The 18,037-nt window shown below is 47.8% G+C and overlaps 6 protein-coding genes across 6 annotated transcripts; 4 read left to right on the top strand and 2 right to left on the bottom strand.

Moving 5' to 3' along the window:
* Positions 1–326: 326 nt before the first annotated feature.
* TRV_03713 (uncharacterized protein) lies at positions 327–1,547 on the top strand (the record flags this gene model as incomplete). Its single annotated transcript, XM_003022143.1, has 1 exon — positions 327–1,547. One exon carries the CDS (start codon positions 327–329, stop codon positions 1,545–1,547), a length of 1,221 nt encoding a protein of 406 aa, XP_003022189.1.
* A 194-nt stretch (positions 1,548–1,741) lies between these two features.
* TRV_03712 (uncharacterized protein) lies at positions 1,742–4,074 on the bottom strand (the record flags this gene model as incomplete). The annotated part of the gene is made up of 4 exons (XM_003022142.1): positions 1,742–2,443; positions 2,499–3,015; positions 3,073–3,705; positions 3,809–4,074. The coding sequence occupies 4 exons, from the start codon at positions 4,072–4,074 to the stop codon at positions 1,742–1,744; spliced, it is 2,118 nt and encodes a 705-aa protein (XP_003022188.1).
* Positions 4,075–5,229: 1,155 nt separating this feature from the next.
* On the top strand, positions 5,230–6,518 carry TRV_03711 (uncharacterized protein; the record flags this gene model as incomplete). Its single annotated transcript, XM_003022141.1, has 4 exons — positions 5,230–5,307; positions 5,403–5,565; positions 5,638–5,845; positions 5,933–6,518. 4 exons carry the CDS (start codon positions 5,230–5,232, stop codon positions 6,516–6,518), a joined length of 1,035 nt encoding a protein of 344 aa, XP_003022187.1.
* A 595-nt stretch (positions 6,519–7,113) lies between these two features.
* Positions 7,114–9,343, top strand: TRV_03710 (uncharacterized protein; the record flags this gene model as incomplete). Its single annotated transcript, XM_003022140.1, has 5 exons — positions 7,114–7,189; positions 7,273–7,600; positions 7,673–8,610; positions 8,669–8,809; positions 8,877–9,343. 5 exons carry the CDS (start codon positions 7,114–7,116, stop codon positions 9,341–9,343), a joined length of 1,950 nt encoding a protein of 649 aa, XP_003022186.1.
* Positions 9,344–9,879: 536 nt separating this feature from the next.
* TRV_03709 (uncharacterized protein) lies at positions 9,880–12,161 on the bottom strand (the record flags this gene model as incomplete). Its single annotated transcript, XM_003022139.1, has 4 exons — positions 9,880–10,715; positions 10,834–11,159; positions 11,344–11,702; positions 11,886–12,161. The coding sequence occupies 4 exons, from the start codon at positions 12,159–12,161 to the stop codon at positions 9,880–9,882; spliced, it is 1,797 nt and encodes a 598-aa protein (XP_003022185.1).
* An 809-nt stretch (positions 12,162–12,970) lies between these two features.
* On the top strand, positions 12,971–16,781 carry TRV_03708 (uncharacterized protein; the record flags this gene model as incomplete). The annotated part of the gene is made up of 3 exons (XM_003022138.1): positions 12,971–16,051; positions 16,116–16,252; positions 16,322–16,781. The coding sequence occupies 3 exons, from the start codon at positions 12,971–12,973 to the stop codon at positions 16,779–16,781; spliced, it is 3,678 nt and encodes a 1,225-aa protein (XP_003022184.1).
* Positions 16,782–18,037: the final 1,256 nt, after the last annotated feature.

Here is an 18,037-nt window from a genome sequence, read left to right as displayed (position 1 = left end):
ACTATCGCTGGCTGAAAATGACAAAAAAAAAAAAAAAAAAAAAAAAAAAAGAAAGAATAGGAAAACTTCGTAGATAGTATAGATGTACGAATACCAGAATATCAGGGCCAACAAGTCTTCTTTGCACTCAAATTGATTGTCACAAGAATTATATTCAGTTAACTACTGCCAAACTAGCATCTGACCAAGAAGCCTGAACTTTGTAACTAGATAACTAACTAGTTGACATTGACCACGGTGAAGCCAATTTCTCAACAACAACCAATCTGATGCCTCACAATTTTCAGCAGATAGAAATATCCAATCGTTTTATAGTGAAAAGATAAATGGCTCAGTCAGGGACAGAACTATTCTCAACATCTTGGACCTTGCATCGGCTTTCGCCTCTGTATCATGGCCAGGACAGCAAAAGCTCGCTCCTGGAGGCGCCAGATTGTATCCGCGCCTACGCGAATCGGCTTCGCGATACTCTCACGGGAAATGTGCTAGGCGGAATCGTGCAGACTTCAACACTGTCTCCCAGTATAGGTGGGCTCGATGATATCCTTGCCAGAGCCGGTGCGCTCAAGGAATGCAAGTGGGCGAATATCCCGACCTGGAGTTACTGGAATGAAGAGCATTCTATACTGGAAGATCCAGATCAGGAGACTTCCTTGACGCTTACTCCGGATCAATCCGCTGGAATTCTCATCAACCTACAATATGATAATGCAACTTATAAGGCTGCCCTTCTGGCCGGTCCGGATGGGTATCGCCATGAGGGAGATGAGAGGCCAGAGGGCACCACATTTCTACCGCTGCTAGTGACTCGAATGCCCAACGCGCTGAGACAATCTCTACTTTCCTTTTTATCCGAGACCTTTGATACTCGAATTTCTGTTCTACGACTCCCGTCAAGCTTCTTATGCAGCGCTTTTGAGAGATATCTGGCTACGCTGAACCGGACTGCTAGTCGAACGAAGAAACACGCGGCGCACCAGACAGCGGCATCAAAAGTGGAATCACGCGCGTTTATTGAGTCAATCATGAAGGAAGTGCAACTGACTCTCTCATTTCCACCGCCGATTTCTACAGATCTTAAGTCACTGGATATACATATTCCACGAGATTCACTCGGCGCTTTCTATGATCATGGCCTTGGAAGCCTTGAAGTTGAAAGTAATAAGAAGAGCATCGAGAGGGATGGCCCTTCAGCCCCGTTCTTAAAAGCTTTGTCGGAATACTTCGATCATAATCTTGCTATGAAGTTGGATCTAAGAGATTTTACGGGACGAGAGAACTCACCAACAGGAGACTCCAAAGGCCAAAATATCAAGTTAACGAAGGTCTCCTGCGGCGCGTTCGTGCTTGGTTCGGAGGGCCGAATCAAATTTCTAGCTAATCCGGGACGCACCATCCTCCTGGATGACTCCGACGAGGAAGAAGGCGATGGTATTGATGTTGATGAACGGGAGAAGCGGTTGGTATGGAAAGCAAATGAAGAGTTATTGCGTCTTTTAATTGCAAGGGCCACGGGACAGTGGAAGGATATTGATCGTTGGCCTTAGTCGATGTACAAATACTCTCGAAATGAACTTTACTGTCAATGACATTGTGGAGGATAGGGTATATTCTCTAAAAATATCTGTAGAAAAGGATCAAGTCAAGACAAACAAGCTATATATAGTCAACGCTAATAACGGGGTATACATAAACTATGACTCTCTTTTATAGACGAACCCATCAAAACATGTAACAACCATCACTCGTAGTTAATATACTCTGTCTCCGCCAGCTGGAGGGCGTTTTCGACAGTAGACACGAAATGGGATATGCCGCCACACGTATCAATTATGCCACTCTTCTCCATCATTTGGAACACTTCACTCCCAGGAAGCGGGATGCGGCAGAAATATACCCGCACGCCATGAGAGACGTATTCTTCAACTATTTCACTGAGCACCTGCACGCCTGACCCGTCGATGCTCGTTACGCCGTGAATATCAAAGATGATGTTCTTGTTGTGCTCTGGGGGTCTAACACGAGGCAGAGCAGGGTGTGCCGCGTTCGTGCCGTAGAACTCCAGCCGGCGTAGTCTGTTCTTTAGATCGCCGGTATTGGCAAAGGTAAGTGGTTCGGGGATTTTCACGATTAACGAGCCCGCAACGTATTCGACACACTCAGGATGAACTTCAGCGTTCTCAAAACGGTCTCTGGTCCCGTGTACTTTGCCCAAGATTTGAATACGTGGCTTCGTGGCGTGGCGGACTATTTGGAGGAGAGAGAGACCCAACCCAAGGGCGATACCAAGGTATAGGGAATAAAAGAAGGTAGAAAAGAAGATGAGTAGCATCAGAACGAGCTCTGACCAACCGCGGATTCTAATAAAAAAGCGGATGTCCTCAGGGCATTCTTCTATAAGTGAGAAGGAAACAACCGAAATCAAGGCAGAAAGAACCGCCATCTACCTAGGAGGTTAGCACACCGTCGAATAGGCAAGGTGAACATAAATTACATACCGGGAGATAATAAAAGTATGGAAGCAGCCATATCACGGATGCTAAAGTAATCAGGGCAACGAATATTCCGGCCATGGGTGTTTTAGCACCGGTCAAGGCACTCAGCTTGCTTCGACCATATCCACCAAATGCGGGAAGACCAAGGAAGCACCCGCCAACCATGTTGGCGACACCCAATGCGACGAGTTCACGATTTGGACTGTAGGTCATGCCTTCGATCCCACCCTTACTTGCAGATCTGATGCCCTTTGCGGCAACGGAGGACTCGAAAAACCCCAGAAGAGAGATGATAAAGGAGGTGCTCATGGCATTGCGTATATGCTCTAGCTTGTCTGTCTGGAACGGCCACTCAAACCTGAACAAGTTGCTGGTGCCCTTGATGTTTCCAAGAATAACAAGCCCCTTTTTATCCCACTCTAGTGCCCAGGTCAAGACCGCAGACAGAACGACAACTATGAACTGGTCCGGGAAAAAGACAACTCCCGGATACCGCGGCTGCAGGTGCTTCTTCAGTATCCTGGCAACAAGTTAGTGATTATTCGTATGTATAAATAACCATTCAAGAATAACTAACCTGAAGACCATGATGATGGCAATGGTGCTGAATGAAACAGCACATGTAAGACCATGGCTGTAATGTACATTCTGGATCAAGAACATCAACTTCTCCGCGGAGCTGCCGTATGTACCAAGCAGGACCTCTCTGGCTCTGTCACTCAGCCCCATCTCAGGCACGAGTTGGTCAACCATGATCATGAAGCCGATAGCACTGATAAACCCCCTGAGGAACGGACGACTGAGGACATTATCCACAAATCCCAGGCGTGTGATTCCTCCAATTAGGGTCATGGCACCAGCCATGCCCACCACAATTCCAGAGATCGCAGCATTACCACGAGGATCGTCGTCGATGCCCTTCCCGTCCTCGACTGTACTTCGAACGACGGCGCCTACCATGAGAGAACCGGCTGCCTCGGGTCCCACGATCAAGAGCGGGCTGCTACCGAAGATGGAGTATATGAACGGGTGGAAAATAAACGAGTATAGGCCATTGATAGCGGGTATATGGGCAACATTGGATGCCAGCGAGAGGCACATGGGAACGTAGACAGAGCAGACCGTCAAGGCCGAGATGAAGTCACCGCGGAGGTAAGACCAGCGATACTGCGTTATCCAGTTAAAGAACGGCACATAGTATGCGAGGTACCTATATGGCAAATTGATACGTTAGCTCCTTGTTCAATATCATCATCTAGATTCTGCTGTTGGGGGTAGTCTGCATTCCATTACTGGTATAAGGGAGACCATACATAGCCCTTTGGTTTTTCAGGCCATGAGCCTCTGCTAGTTGTTTTGTGACGGATTTCCCGCCGCTAGGAGCGGAAGAAATGCCATCTCTGCCTTGGAGGTATCCTGCTTCAGAGATCTGGCTGCTCTCCCCATAGCTCTGAGTAGATGCCGGGGTGAAAGTGCCATGGGTGCGACTGCGAGCATCACCAGGCTGCTGGCTCGAAGCATGGGAGTCAAGAAGCCTGGAACTGGCACTGACATCACTGTTCTCAGGCGGGTTATTCATCGCGACGGCCTGCGGTTGCAGTGGTTTATCTTTTTTTTTTTTTTTCTATTTTGCTATCCTTCCAGCTTATATGGACGGGGCAAGGCTAGGGTGATATATACCCAGGAATCTAGTTCGGGCGTTGGCCAGGCGCGGGCGTTAACTGGCTGGGCAGGGCTGGCGAACAAGCGAACATCCTTGTCTCAACCTTTGCTGTTCCTCTTATATAAGTGCAAGCGCATACAACAGACACCAGCGAGCGCCATCAACGTCCATCTCCACCCTCTAGTTGCTGGGATGCAGCCAAGTCCTCGTCCTTTTGTCGCTGCGCGAGCTGTTGAGCGGCGTCTGCAATCCGGGAGTCGCTCAATTTCCTCAAATTCTTACTGGTCGGCGGGCCGCTGACTAAGGCTGCGTCGCTTCTTTAAGCGAACCTCGCGGCGGCCGTTAAAGCGGCTATGGAAAAGTCCCCGTTTAGGCCAGCGGCGACGGTGAGGCTGAATCTGTGAGTTCAAACTGGCGCAGCCTGATATTACACACGGGAGCAAGTCGAGTATGAAGATGGATGGATGGCTTTTGATCCAACTATAATACGGAGCACCGGTAGCATTGGCATATGTGTTCACCTGTGCTGGTAGAGAACTATAGCCACCCCACTAGCTCGTGCGAAGGTTATGATCAAACCGGGTAGATCTTGTATTTTTTTTACTTTCACCAACCCAGATGTACCCAAGTAACTGCCTTTGCAATCACGCAGAAGAATACTCCGTAGCAGAAACTATAGAGTTACATAGAAGTCAGTCGACTTTTCTCCTTAAAACACGCGCGGACCTGCCAAAAGCTGTGCTTATATAATCTAACCACGTGACTGTCCCACTATCCGCCAAACAAACGGAAAACGAATTTGCGATTTGCAAGGATCGAAGACGCTGGACGAAGACAAGCAGACGACACGCCGCCGCCGAACGGACTGATCAAATCTCCTTTGACGCCCTGCCTTCACTCGGGAATAAGCAAATCTTCACCGACGGGCCCGTTTCTTCAGCTTTTCCTTCCGCCGCGAGGACCGTCAACGCCAGGCCAATCGTAACTTGAGCTCACAATCACCTTTTTCTAAGCCCTCTCTCTCTCTCTGACGCACAAGTTCGACCTGCGCACCAGCGCCCCCTCGCCAACATGTCGCTCACCAACTGTCGCTTCTACGAGGAGAAGTTTCCGGAGATTGATAGCTTTGTCATGGTCACCGTCAAGCAGGTGAATAAAAACCTTGATACCCCACGTTCTTGGTGCTGGCGGAGTGGGAGGCACGAAGTTGAAGATGATGCTAATAGTGGCTTATCACTGATTAGATTGCGGAGATGGGTGCATATGTCAAGCTGCTCGAGTACGACAACATCGATGGCATGATCCTACTCTCCGAGCTGTCGAGACGACGTATCAGAAGTATACAAAAGCTTATCCGAGTCGGACGTAACGAGGTCGTCGTCGTTCTGCGAGTAGACAAGGAGAAAGGTGGGTTGCGTGCGATGGGTTATACCAGTTTTGATACTTCGTGCTGATAGGGGAAATGTGCTTGCCCTCCAGGTTATATCGATCTTTCAAAACGTCGAGTGTCACCTGAGGATGTCGGAAAGTGTGAGGAACGATACAACAAGAGCAAGTCGGTACACTCGATTATGCGTCACGTTGCCGAGAAGACAAAGACCCCGATCGAAGAGCTTTACCAGCAAATCGGATGGCCCCTGAATAAGAAATACGGACATGCCAACGATGCCTTCAAGCTGTCTATCACGTAAGACAACACTCTTCTCCCTAACATGGCCGTGGCCGTACTCGAGAATTTGCAGGCCTCGTTGCTCTAACACTACGGAATGTATAGTAACCCTGCCGTATGGGACGACGTTACCTTCCCAAGCGCCGTGGTCAAGGACGAACTCATCTCCCACATCAACAAGAGACTTACCCCTCCACCAACCAAAGTCCGTGCTGATATCGAAGTGACTTGCTTTGGATACGATGGCATTGACGCCGTGAAGGACGCCCTCCGTGCTGCTGAGGCTGTCAGCCCACAAGTAAAGGTCAAGCTCGTGGCGCCCCCGCTATACGTCCTGACGAACCACTGCCTAGACAAGACTCAGGGCGTCAAGCTGCTAGAGGAGGCGATTGAGAAGGTACAGGAGAAGATAAAGTCCAGCGGAGGTTCCTGCGTCATCCAGATGGCGCCCAAGGCTGTCACAGAGCAAGATGATGCCGACCTACAAGCTCTCATGGAGAAGAGGGAGCGCGAGAACCAAGAAGTCAGCGGAGACGAGAGTTTCAGCGAGAGTGACGAGGGCGTTGTCGAAGTAAAAAAAAAAAAAGTTGTACAGTTTTCCAACCCGTCTTGCCAACTTCTTTTCTTCTTCTCCCATGCCCTTCTTCTCTTTTCTTTTTCCTATGTCTGGATTACCAGTCTGCCGCTTTAGAATATGGACCGTGGGATATAAAAAGCAACAATTTGGGCGAAGCATGAATGCGCTGCCTGGCTTCCAACCAGAGCATGTTAAGAAAGCAAACGAGCATGAAATGAACAACCTACTTCAACATTCACCATGAAGACTCCTCCTCCGCCACGAGCTGATGGCTGGTCTTTGTCTTTTGATAGCTCGGGTGAGAGAGCACGAAGGCAGCCCTTGGCCGGCCGACCCCGTAGAGACCTCCCTCACGCCAATCGTATTGCCCTTTGCCAGCACCACTGCAACCTAACGGCAGCGCTCTCCATGCGCCATCGCCTTCTTCTCCATTATTATTGTCATCTCCGGTGTACGGTGGCGACGTCACTGGCGCATCGAGCTAGCTAGCTAGGTAGCCAAGTCACTTATTTCTAACTAAAACATGGACCAGCCCCCCTCGCGGGCCAAAACACCAAGCAAGCCGGGGGTTAGAGTGAGAGCGAGAGCGAGAGGGAGGGAAGATCTGCCTATTTAAACGACCAGCCATCCTCCATTTAAACCCTTGACTCCCTCTTCATCTCTCGTTTGCTAGAGTGTCTGCTCCCTGTTCTCTAGCCGGACTCTCAAGATGGTTCAATGGGGGCGGTTGTTCAGCGGCGAGCCTCGTCGAGGCCGGCACCAGTACCTGCAAGAAACCCGCCGATGTATGTCACTTCTCGCCAGAGCAGACGGGCAGTCAATTGAGGCCTGGAGCACAGTCGCTAACACCTTCTGATCGATGATATAGTACTTCCTCGTACTCGCGACCAGGTCATCACGCCCGCTCTGCCAGCGAAGGAGGTGACAAAGGTAGCTCTGCGGCTTAAGCATCTAGTCGAGCAGGTCGTCTGCTGCGAGCTGGAGGAGAGTCTCATTACAAAGGCCAACAGCACTGTCATCACCAAGGAGGTTATCCAGACTGCCAAAGAGGCTGGTGGAGAGCAGTACCGCGCCTGTGTCGTCTTCTGTCTGCTTGTCTGCGTGCGATGGTTCAAGATCCAGGCACTGGTCGAGCTCTGGGACTCTGATCTCCACGACCTGCGCGCTGTTGCTTGCGAGATCCTTGCCAAACGAGTGTAAGTATGCTGCTGGCCCCTCCGATTTTCACTGCCGTAGATGGAAATATATATATCTAACAATTTTGGTAGGATTGAGTCAGAGGACGACCAGGACTACCTCATGCTCGAGGTGCTCCTCAAGCGGTACTCGATTCTGCGAGATGGAGAGCCGACTTCGCCTGCAAACGTTATTGAGCGTGCAGTCGATCTCCATGCATTGACTGTGATCGGGTCGGCTGGATACCAGAAGTGCATCAAGTACCTGTGGCAGGGCTGGTTGTGCCAGGACGACCAGGATCCCACCAACTTCATCGAGTACAGGGAGAGGAACAATCCTTCCTACTGGTCCCATTTCAACCCAGACAGACTCAGGGCATCAGTCTACCAGAATGCCGTCCAGGTCTTCTTCTCCATCCTCTACCTTGTCCTCTTCACCATTGTGATTAACACCGTCAATCCGACTGGTGACCTAGACGTGGCAGAATGCATTCTCTATGGCATGACTCTAGGCTTCATCCTCGACGAGGTCACCAAGTTCTGGAAAGTCGGCCGTTTCTACTTTGGATTCTGGAACGCCTTCAATTCAACCCTTTACTGTCTGCTCCTGGTCTCCTTCGTCCTCCGGATAGTGGCCTTGACTCATTCAAAGGATGTCGACAACGAAACCCGTAACTACTACAACCAGCTGAGCTACAACTTCCTTGCCTTTTCGGCTCCGATGTTCTGGGGTAGACTGCTCCTCTACCTTGATACCTACCGTTTCTTCGGTGCAATGCTCGTGGTACTGAAGGTCATGATGAAGGAGAGCTTGATCTTTTTCGCCCTCTTGGCCGTTGTCATCATTGGTTTCTTGCAAGGATTTGTTGGAATGGATCAGGCAGACCCTGACAGTAACATGACTGCTGTTGTGCTTCTTCAGGGAATGGCCAATACAGTCTTGCAGAACCCTTCATTCGATGCGTTCCAGGCCTTTGCTCCACCTTTCGGTATCCTGCTTTACTACCTATTCACTTTCGTGGTGATGGTTGGTGAGTACTATCATTTCCTTCCCTAACTTATACTTATCCTGCTAACCTTTTTATAAAGTTCTGCTCAATATCTTGATTGCTCTGTATAACAGTGCCTATGAGGACATTACTGGTAACGCAATTAATGAATACATGGGCCTCTTTGCCCATCGAACCCTCCAATATGTCCGAGCTCCCGATGAGAATGTCTTTATTGCCCGTATGTAGCCTTCCTCACAACTCCGGGTTCCTTTCCTAGCCTTTCACCTAACTAACCAACCATCCAGCACTGAACTTGATCGAAATCGTCTGTCTTATCATTCCTTTCGAATGGTGGATGCCTTCTGACCGCTATGACAAACTCAACAACTACGTCATGGGCATCATATACTCTCCTCTCCTCTTAGTTACCGCATTGCTTGAATCAGCCAATGCTCAACGGATCAGACTCAACCGTCGTCTAGGCGAAGAAGACGACGACACCCAAGAAGAATGGGAAAATGCCGCTGAATCCGCAGGGTTTGACTTCAAGAGAATTGACGACCATCCTGACACTGGTGCCTGGGATAAGGTTGTTACCAAAACTAAGCCTAATGTTGAGGTCGACCAATGTGTCTTGGAAGTTAGAGAGCTAAAGGAACAGGTCAGACAACTCACTCAGTTGGTTAATACCTTGATGGAAAGGCAGGGCATTTCTACTGCACCGGCAAATGAAGAAGGTCAGGCCAGCCAGGAGACGAACGGGAACGCGTAAACGAGGTTGCTGTTTATTCACACTTTTCACGTCTTTTTCCTATCGTTTAATTATCCTAGTTTATGCGTCGTATACGAGTCTGCTAATCTTTTTGTAAATTTGTCTAATCTATGTTATTATTATCCCCGATATAGTATCGCTCATCCAGAAGGTTCCCGATAGAAAGTTGGGCCACTTGAAATCTACAGGAGCCGTAAATTTGGCGAATTATAATGAAGGTACTTGCTATTATGAACAATAACGCTCTAGCTAATAGTAACTAGCAAATCTGAAATTGGATGTGCATGCAGATATGTAGATAGTAGATAAATAATATTGCCAGGAACTTGGGTAAGATTTGAATCATCAGGGTCATTAATATTACTCTCGGGAGAAATGAGAGAAACAAAAGCGAACGCCAGCCACCCACTCTTGAAAATGAGGAACGCTTCAAGGAAGAACAAGAAATTGCAATACCAGTGGTCAGTCACTGAGCTGAATGTTGGAAAAGATAACTTGCAAGGATATAGCTGAAAAGGAATGCAACGATGCAATCATCACTGGCCTGAATCGCCAGTGAATAGCCCTTCAAAGTCTAACTGGCTGATCATGCCATTGACATGATCTATTTCTTTATTCAAATCCGCAACGTTTTGAGCAAGGCTGCTTGCCTCGTCGAATTTACGCCGTTTGTTGGCGTCGGCAATCATTTCCGAGACGAAAAACCTCTGTTCTTCAAGAACAATGAGCCGATCACGGAGTTCTTTCTCTTCCGCTTCAAGCGCTGAGAGTGCACTGCTGTTATTACTAGCTAGGCTAGTGGTGCTGCCACCCTGGTCTGGATTGCCGTATTTAATGGACGCAAGGGAACGGGGCTGGGCATTGCCCCCGTTCATGCGCCTGCCATCTGAGGATGACGAATCAAAACTGAAATTCCTGCCGTGCGGAGTGGCATGTTTCAGGATTTTGGGAAGAGTTTTGAGTGGAAGCATATGCAAGTGGAGGAAGCTTGTGGCTTGATGGTATATTGCTTGTTGAAGTTTTGCTTGTGTTGGCGATTCTGTTGGGTGGTCACGAATGCGCCTTGCGGCTACATCGTATTGAGCAAAAGAGTCAATTAGCCTTTTACGGACTTTAGACGCCTCAGTTAGTTGAGCCGGCTCTGGAGGGTTATCGGGGTCTCTAGTTGTATATATAGTTAGAAAACAGCCACGGGAATTGTCGAGTTGAGGGGAAACGAACTGAAGAGCTGCTAGAATCTTGTGAAATCTCGGCAATAACAGCCTAATCCCTCGTTCGAACTGGACAAGGTTTTTATAAGCGCGGACATCCGGTGGCTCTTTGGCGATATCTTCCATGAAATCTCGTTTACTAAATATGGTGGTTTTGCAATCTTTGCATAATCGCACGTCGAGGTTAATTTTATCTGGAGCCGGCTTTTCTGATAGTCGAGGTTGGGCTTTTGTGGTTAGTATGCACCAAACAAGAGCAAACAATATAGTCAAACATACATTTGGCCACATCAAGGCTTATTAAAGAAGAACATTCAGTTGCCGGATCGCCACAAACAACCCTACCGCATGTTCTGCAATGATGTCTTCGGAATATGTACGCAGAGAACTCCTGCTGACAAAAAGGGCAGTTGGAAACTTCCACATCATCTTGCCAACTGACGACAGACTGTTCGAGTGCTTTCCTCTGGTCTGTTTGCCAACCAATGGCCCATCTTTTAGACTGCACTTGCTCTAGAGGTAGCCCGGCAAGTAGTTGAGTTAGACGTGTCAATCTCTTTTCCAGCCGGGAGATTTCTAGGAAGGCTTTGTCAACTGTAGGTTTTCTAAGGGCCTTAAACGTATCCGTGTGGTCACGTTCCGCTCCTAAACAGATTTTAGCACTGGGAAAGTGTAAACCAGGCGGTAGTGTAATGTTTACCGGTAAAATCATTATAACCCTCTCGCGACTTGTAGCAGGTTTCACAGACGCGGCACCAAAACCCCCGTACTGGTTCGTGTTGAGCAGACCTCGAAAGCTTCATCTGATACATGGTGTGATCCTCGCAGAATAGACGGCCACATTTTCTGCAGTTGATACAGCCATTTGTTGCGGTAAGCCTTTTCTCACACATGGGATCCAGGCAAACATCATTAAGTGACCGTTGCTGCCAGTGAGACTTCGTTATCAGGTCATCAGGGTCGATAGGTTTAGCGGCCTCGGAAACCGAGCTTTCAGCGGTGGGTCGTGTTGACGGTGGTAAAAGTTGAGTGTTTTGGTTAGATTCAAAGACTTCCAGGCCTTTCAGCTTCTGGTTGAGTACAGCAAGTGGTTGAAATCGTTTGGCCTTTTCGACCTGTGTCTGGAACCAGTCCTTCACTTCCACTTGCTGCTCATCTTCGAGATTCCGATGTTCGTCGTCGAGATGTCTGGGATGAAGGAGTGAGTTTCACGTGTCGGAGTAACAGATAAGTCATGCGTAATTACCTATTCAGCTGTAAGAGTGTCACCTATGAGAGTATCAGTACCCAGGCAATCCAAAAGACATAAAAGGAGACACAAGATATCTTACCATCCCTTCGTTGCAGATAGGGCAAACCAGCGCCCCAGTGCTGCGGGAAGCCTTGGCTATGGACGAATCTCCATTTTTTAGAAAGACCCTCGAGGATAGATCCTGTGTATCAGACGATACCTGCGAGTTAGAGGTCTGGGAAGCCAAAGAGACACTGCTAGCAGACGGCGATATCGCATTCGATGAGCTAGTTTTGGGCAGTGGTTTTGGCGGAGCAGGATTTATCGACCGTCCACTACCTAAAACTCTGCCCCCGCCTATAGATCGGTTAGGCATGGTCTGCGGAGGGTTGTAGAGAGCAACAGCTTGCCCTCACGCATGCTGGTGCGGCTGTATCGAACGGCTTGACGGTGAGCAGGCACTTATGATGCTGCTTCGCCCTTCGTTCCCAAAAAGTCAAAATCGTCTTTGCCCCATTGTTTCGACTTATGTAATCAGAATTATGGGCCCGTTTGACTCGGGATGCTGAGATAAGCGGTTTTCGCTTTTCCTATTGGCTCCTGATAATCCGAAAACCTAACTTTATTTCAACTCACCAGCCTCATTATGTAATCAATGATGAAGCCACGAAAAGTCCAAGTTGCGTTTTTGTCATTGAAAAGGAGCTGCTGCTATTTCTACCATCTTCAGCCTCGCGAACCACCTCCATACGCTTAACATCCGGCGCCCTTATGATACTGATGTGGACGATATAAACGATCTCTCTTGAATTTTCTTTATCTGCTGTCCCCCCGGCCATTAATAGACATTTTAATGTAATTTACTGGTTCCGCAGAGACACATGTCAGCTCGAGTCCACACATATGTGAGTTCCAACCCCCGGGGAAAGAAAGCAGCATGTTGCCTAACTAACTGTCTGGTTTCACAGGTCTAAACTTATAGATAACCCGCAGATTCAATCTGCGGCTCTCCGGAACCCCTTGCCGGTCCAATTCCGCATCTACGTTTGGCCATTTACGATATTATGGCCGGTTTTTCTTGCCTTCTACCTTTCTCCAGAACGATATGAGGCATACATTCAGGGCCCCGAGTGGGCCGCTTTATGGACTGGATCTATTGCGACCCTACAAGCTCTGCTATGGTTAATGACGAAGTGGAACATCAACATTGACGCGCTCTTCACTACCATACCTGCCAAATCCGTTAACGAGGCAGAGCTTATCAAAGTCATCCCGGCTGCAAACGCAGGATCTGCGGAGATTTGCAAGCTTGTAAAGGACAATATTGGAGGAACCGAGGTTGTCTCATTCTTGTTCCAAAAGAGACGCTTCCGATACAATCTGGAGAAGGGTTGTTTTACCCCCTTACAGTATGTTCTTGATACTGAGCCAAAGCCAACGTTGGGATACTTCCAGGAATCCCGCGGTCTTACTTCGCTTGCCAAGGTTGATGATGTTCAACAGCATTATGGAGACAACACCTTCGACATTCCGGTGCCCACCTTTGTAGAGCTCTTCAAGGAACATGCGGTTGCTCCATTTTTTGTCTTCCAAGTATTCTGTGTGGGCCTCTGGCTTCTGGATGAGTACTGGTACTATTCGCTGTTTACCTTAGTTATGTTGGTGGTATTTGAGAGTACTGTGGTATGGCAACGACAGAGAACTCTCACGGAATTCCGAGGCATGAGCATCAAGCCTTATGATGTCTGGGTTTTCAGAGATAATAAATGGGTGGAAGTGAGCAGCGAAAAACTCCTTCCAGGAGATCTGGTGTCAATCAATCGGACTAAAGATGATAGTGGGGTTCCATGCGATATATTACTTGTATGGGGAAGCGCTATTGTTAACGAAGCCATGCTTTCTGGAGAGAGTACCCCTCTACTTAAGGATTCCATCCAGTTACGACCAGCCAATGACCGGATTGAACCAGATGGCTTAGATAAGAACTCGTTCCTATACGGAGGCACTAAGGTCCTGCAAATCACCCATCCGAATGCGCAAGCTGGGCAAGACAGTGGCTATCAGCCCTTAAATGGGGCATCTGCCGCACCTGACAATGGTGCCCTTGGAATCGTTATCCGTACTGGCTTCGAAACCAGCCAGGGGAGCCTTGTTCGAACAATGATATATTCCACGGAACCTGTTTCTGCTAACAATGTGGAAGCATTCATGTTCATCCTCTTCCTCTTGATCTTTGCCATTGCAGCCTCTTGGTATGTTTGGGTTGAAGGCGTTGCTCAAGATCGAAAACGATCCAAACTTCTTCTCGATTGTGTTTTGATTATCACCAGTGTCGTACCCCCAGAGCTTCCAATGGAACTAAGCCTTGCCGTCAATACCAGTCTCGCGGCTCTCAGCAGATTTGCAATCTTCTGTACTGAACCATTCAGAATTCCATATGCTGGACGCGTTGATATTGCTTGCTTCGATAAGACCGGGACTCTCACAGGAGAAGATCTAGTGGTTGATGGCATTGCGGGCCTGACTCTTGGCCAAACAGGGGTACCCACAGACAAATATGGGGCACACACGACAGTCGCCAAAGTTACTGATGTACATGACAACACGACCCTCGTTCTTGCTACTGCGCACGCACTAGTAAAGCTTGACGAAGGCGAGATCGTTGGTGACCCAATGGAAAAAGCGACTTTGACATCTCTGGGATGGACCCTTGGCCAGAATGATACATTGACAAGCAAAGCCGGTTCCGCTGGAAGAACAGGCGACAATCTACTTGAATCAGTTAACATTAAACGAAGATTCCAGTTTTCTTCAGCATTGAAGCGCCAAAGCACTGTAGCTATTGTGAACATACTCGACAAACGTTTATCCAAGCGGTCCAAAGCTACCTTCGTTGGTGTCAAGGGAGCCCCTGAAACCATAAGCACCATGCTTGTGTCCACTCCTCCATATTACGAAGAAACGTTCAAGCATTTTACCCGCAATGGTGCAAGGGTCCTTGCATTGGCATACAAATTCCTTTCCGACACCGAAATTGGACAAAGTCGCATTAACAACCTGAAGCGTGAAGAGGTTGAGTCGGGATTGCATTTCGCTGGGTTCCTAATATTACAATGTCCGTTAAAAGACGACGCTATCAAAGCCGTGCGAATGCTCAACGAGAGTAGCCATCGAGTTGTCATGATCACCGGAGACAATCCTCTGACTGCCGTTCATGTAGCGAAGAAAGTGGAAATTATTGACCGCGAAGTTCTCATTCTTGATGCCCCTGAACATGATACCAGTGGCACAAAGGTCGTATGGCGAAGTGTGGATGATAAATTCAGCGTTGATGTTGACCCCTCTAAACCAATCGATCCATCTATCCTAGCCGAGAAAGATCTATGCGTTACTGGATATGCCCTGGAAAAGTTCAGAGACCAACCAGGTCTCCTCGACTTAATTCGATATACTTGGGTATACTCCCGAGTGTCCCCCAAACAAAAAGAGGAGATACTTCTCGCTATGAACGAAGCTGGATACACTACCTTGATGTGTGGTGACGGTACCAACGATGTCGGAGCCTTGAAACAGGCTCATATTGGTGTCGCCCTACTAAATGGAACGCAAGAAGACCTCAATAAAATCTCCGAGCACTTCAGAAATACAAAAATGAAGGAGATTTATGAAAAGCAAGTGCAGCTGATGCAAAGATTCAATCAACCGGCTCCGCCCGTCCCAGTTCATATCGCCCATCTGTATCCACCTGGTGCGAACAACCCTCATTATGAGACGGCCATGTTGCGTGAAGCCCAAAAGAAGATCGCAGCTGGAACAGCACCTTCAGATGTCAATGGGGTACCAACTATTACATCTCCTGGAGCCCAAGCGTTACAACAGCCTGATGACACCAACTTAACTCCTCAGCAACGAAAGCAAAAGCAAGCATCTCTTGCTGCTTCGTCCCTGGCTGATAAGTTAAGCGCCTCCATGATGGAAGGGATGGATGAGGACGAACCGCCGACTTTGAAACTCGGCGATGCGTCCGTTGCTGCTCCTTTCACGAGTAAATTGGCAAATGTCATTGCTATCCCGAATATTATTCGACAAGGACGTTGCACTCTAGTTGCCACAATTCAGATGTATAAAATTCTTGCACTAAACTGTCTAATCAGTGCCTACAGCTTGAGTGTCATTTACCTTGATGGCATTAAATTCGGAGATGGACAAGTCACTATCAGTGGAATGTTGATGAGCGTGTGCTTCTTCTCCATATCTCGCGCAAAAGTATGCCTCAGAAACCTTACCCCATTTTCTTTCTGATATGATATCCCCGCTGACACTACAATAGGCAGTTGAAGGACTATCGAAGGAACGACCCCAACCAAATATTTTCAACATATATATCATGGGATCAATTCTGGGCCAGTTCGCGATCCACATTGTTACTCTGATTTACATTTCACAATACGTATACTCCATCGAACCGTAAGTTCCCCAGCGCAGTTTTTACCCCTACATGTATAGGTAAACTTCATTCTAACCGAGCAAAATTAGACGCAAGGAAAAGATTGATCTGGAGGGCGAATTCGAGCCGTCACTTCTTAACAGTGCCATCTACTTGCTGCAGCTTATCCAGCAAATTTCCACATTCTCAATCAACTATCAGGGCCGGCCATTCAGAGAGTCCATTCGTGAAAATCGCGCTATGTACTGGGGACTCGTGTTAACCTCGGGTGTAGCGCTGTCTTGCGCGACCGAATTTATCCCAGAGCTCAACACTAAACTCAGACTGGTTCCATTTGAACCTGGATTCAGGGTCAGGCTCACACTGACCATGATCTTGGATTACGTTGGTTGTTGGCTTGTGGAGAACATACTGAAGACCAACTTCAGTGACTATAAGCCAAAGGCTATTGCCGTGAGGAGACCTGACCAACTTGCGGCCGAAGAAAAGAGGAAGCAAGAAGAAGAAGAGGACAAGGAAAAACAGAAAGAAGCCGAGAAAAGCACATAGATGTCATAGGATCATGTCAACCTCTTCATTTTTCCCCCTCCGATGACTGTTACTCAGTACGTCGCCTTCATATCATGCTTCAAACAGGGTTGAAGAAGAAAAGAAAAAGAAGCAAAAATTTTGTGTTATGAGTGAGGGAAACGGGGAAGGGGGGAAAAAAATGATAAGTACGGTTTTCTCTTGATAAATGGTCAATTTTGCATGTTTATAATTGGGTTGTCCTCGCATTTTTTTATTTTTATTTTTATTTTATTTTTTTTTTTTATTTATTTTTTATTTTTTTTTTTTTTTTCATCTCATCAAGTAGTTGGTTTCTTTGTGTCCCCGGCTTTCCGAAGGAGGCGTTCAGCTCAGGCAGTGATAAAGGGGATAAAAATAAAGGATCCGTGGAATCAGTCTCATCAGCACATCACTTTCCAGCCTTTCCAGAAACATGGAATCTCCGTTTATGGTCAATAGTAACTAGCGAGGATACGAGGGAAGATCAGCTAACTAAGTACCTGCAAGCAACCGCTTCCAAGATATTTGACTGAATATCTGCTATGATGTTTTCAGCCCTGCTTCGGCAACTAGTCAGCCGCTCCCTCCGTGGTTAGCTATGATATCGGCGCAGCTCTCTGTGTAACTAGGCAGTTACTTGGTTACGTACCGGGCCACTCCTTCACAGTATATCACTGAAAAGCAATTATCTATATTTCGTACGCTCCAGTCCTAAATGATAGAATTCATGCCACGCGTCTTGGAAAGGCGACCAAATCGCCTACCGGACGTTCTTCGATCACATCCGTACCTGACAGGAGAATAGCACAATATTGAAATTGAAATCGAAATTGAAATGTGATAGGCACAATAACGGGAAATGATATTGAATAGATCGACCGTTCTAAACGTTACACTGCTTAAGGGGATGTTGTACCAGCCGGATGAAGCGCCCAGACTCATTGGCTGTAATACTCCTCCGGAAAGAGGTCGAGCAGGATGAAGCAAGACAAAAATAACGTCTCGTGCCCTTTCTTTCAATATATACATAGGGAAGTATATGCTGTACAAGAGCTGACAAATGGGGCACCAATCTCCTGGTTACCTGAGAGCGAGCTAGGGGAGCCAAGTACCCATATGTTCAATTTGAGCACTCAGCACGGTGCCTAATGAGGCGACTTGCCTCTCAGGCGTGGTGCACCCGGTATGATGTACTCTTTGTGTGCCAATAATTTGTCTTGAATCGACACCTCCGAGCATTCCGTTCTGTGCAATTG

Source organism: Trichophyton verrucosum (assembly GCF_000151505.1).
Source record: "Trichophyton verrucosum HKI 0517 chromosome Unknown contig00301_1.f1.exp, whole genome shotgun sequence".
NCBI classification, from domain to species: domain Eukaryota; kingdom Fungi; phylum Ascomycota; class Eurotiomycetes; order Onygenales; family Arthrodermataceae; genus Trichophyton; species Trichophyton verrucosum.
The sequence above is the reverse complement of the archived record's forward strand: the minus strand, read 5'-3'. Positions and strand labels throughout refer to the sequence as shown.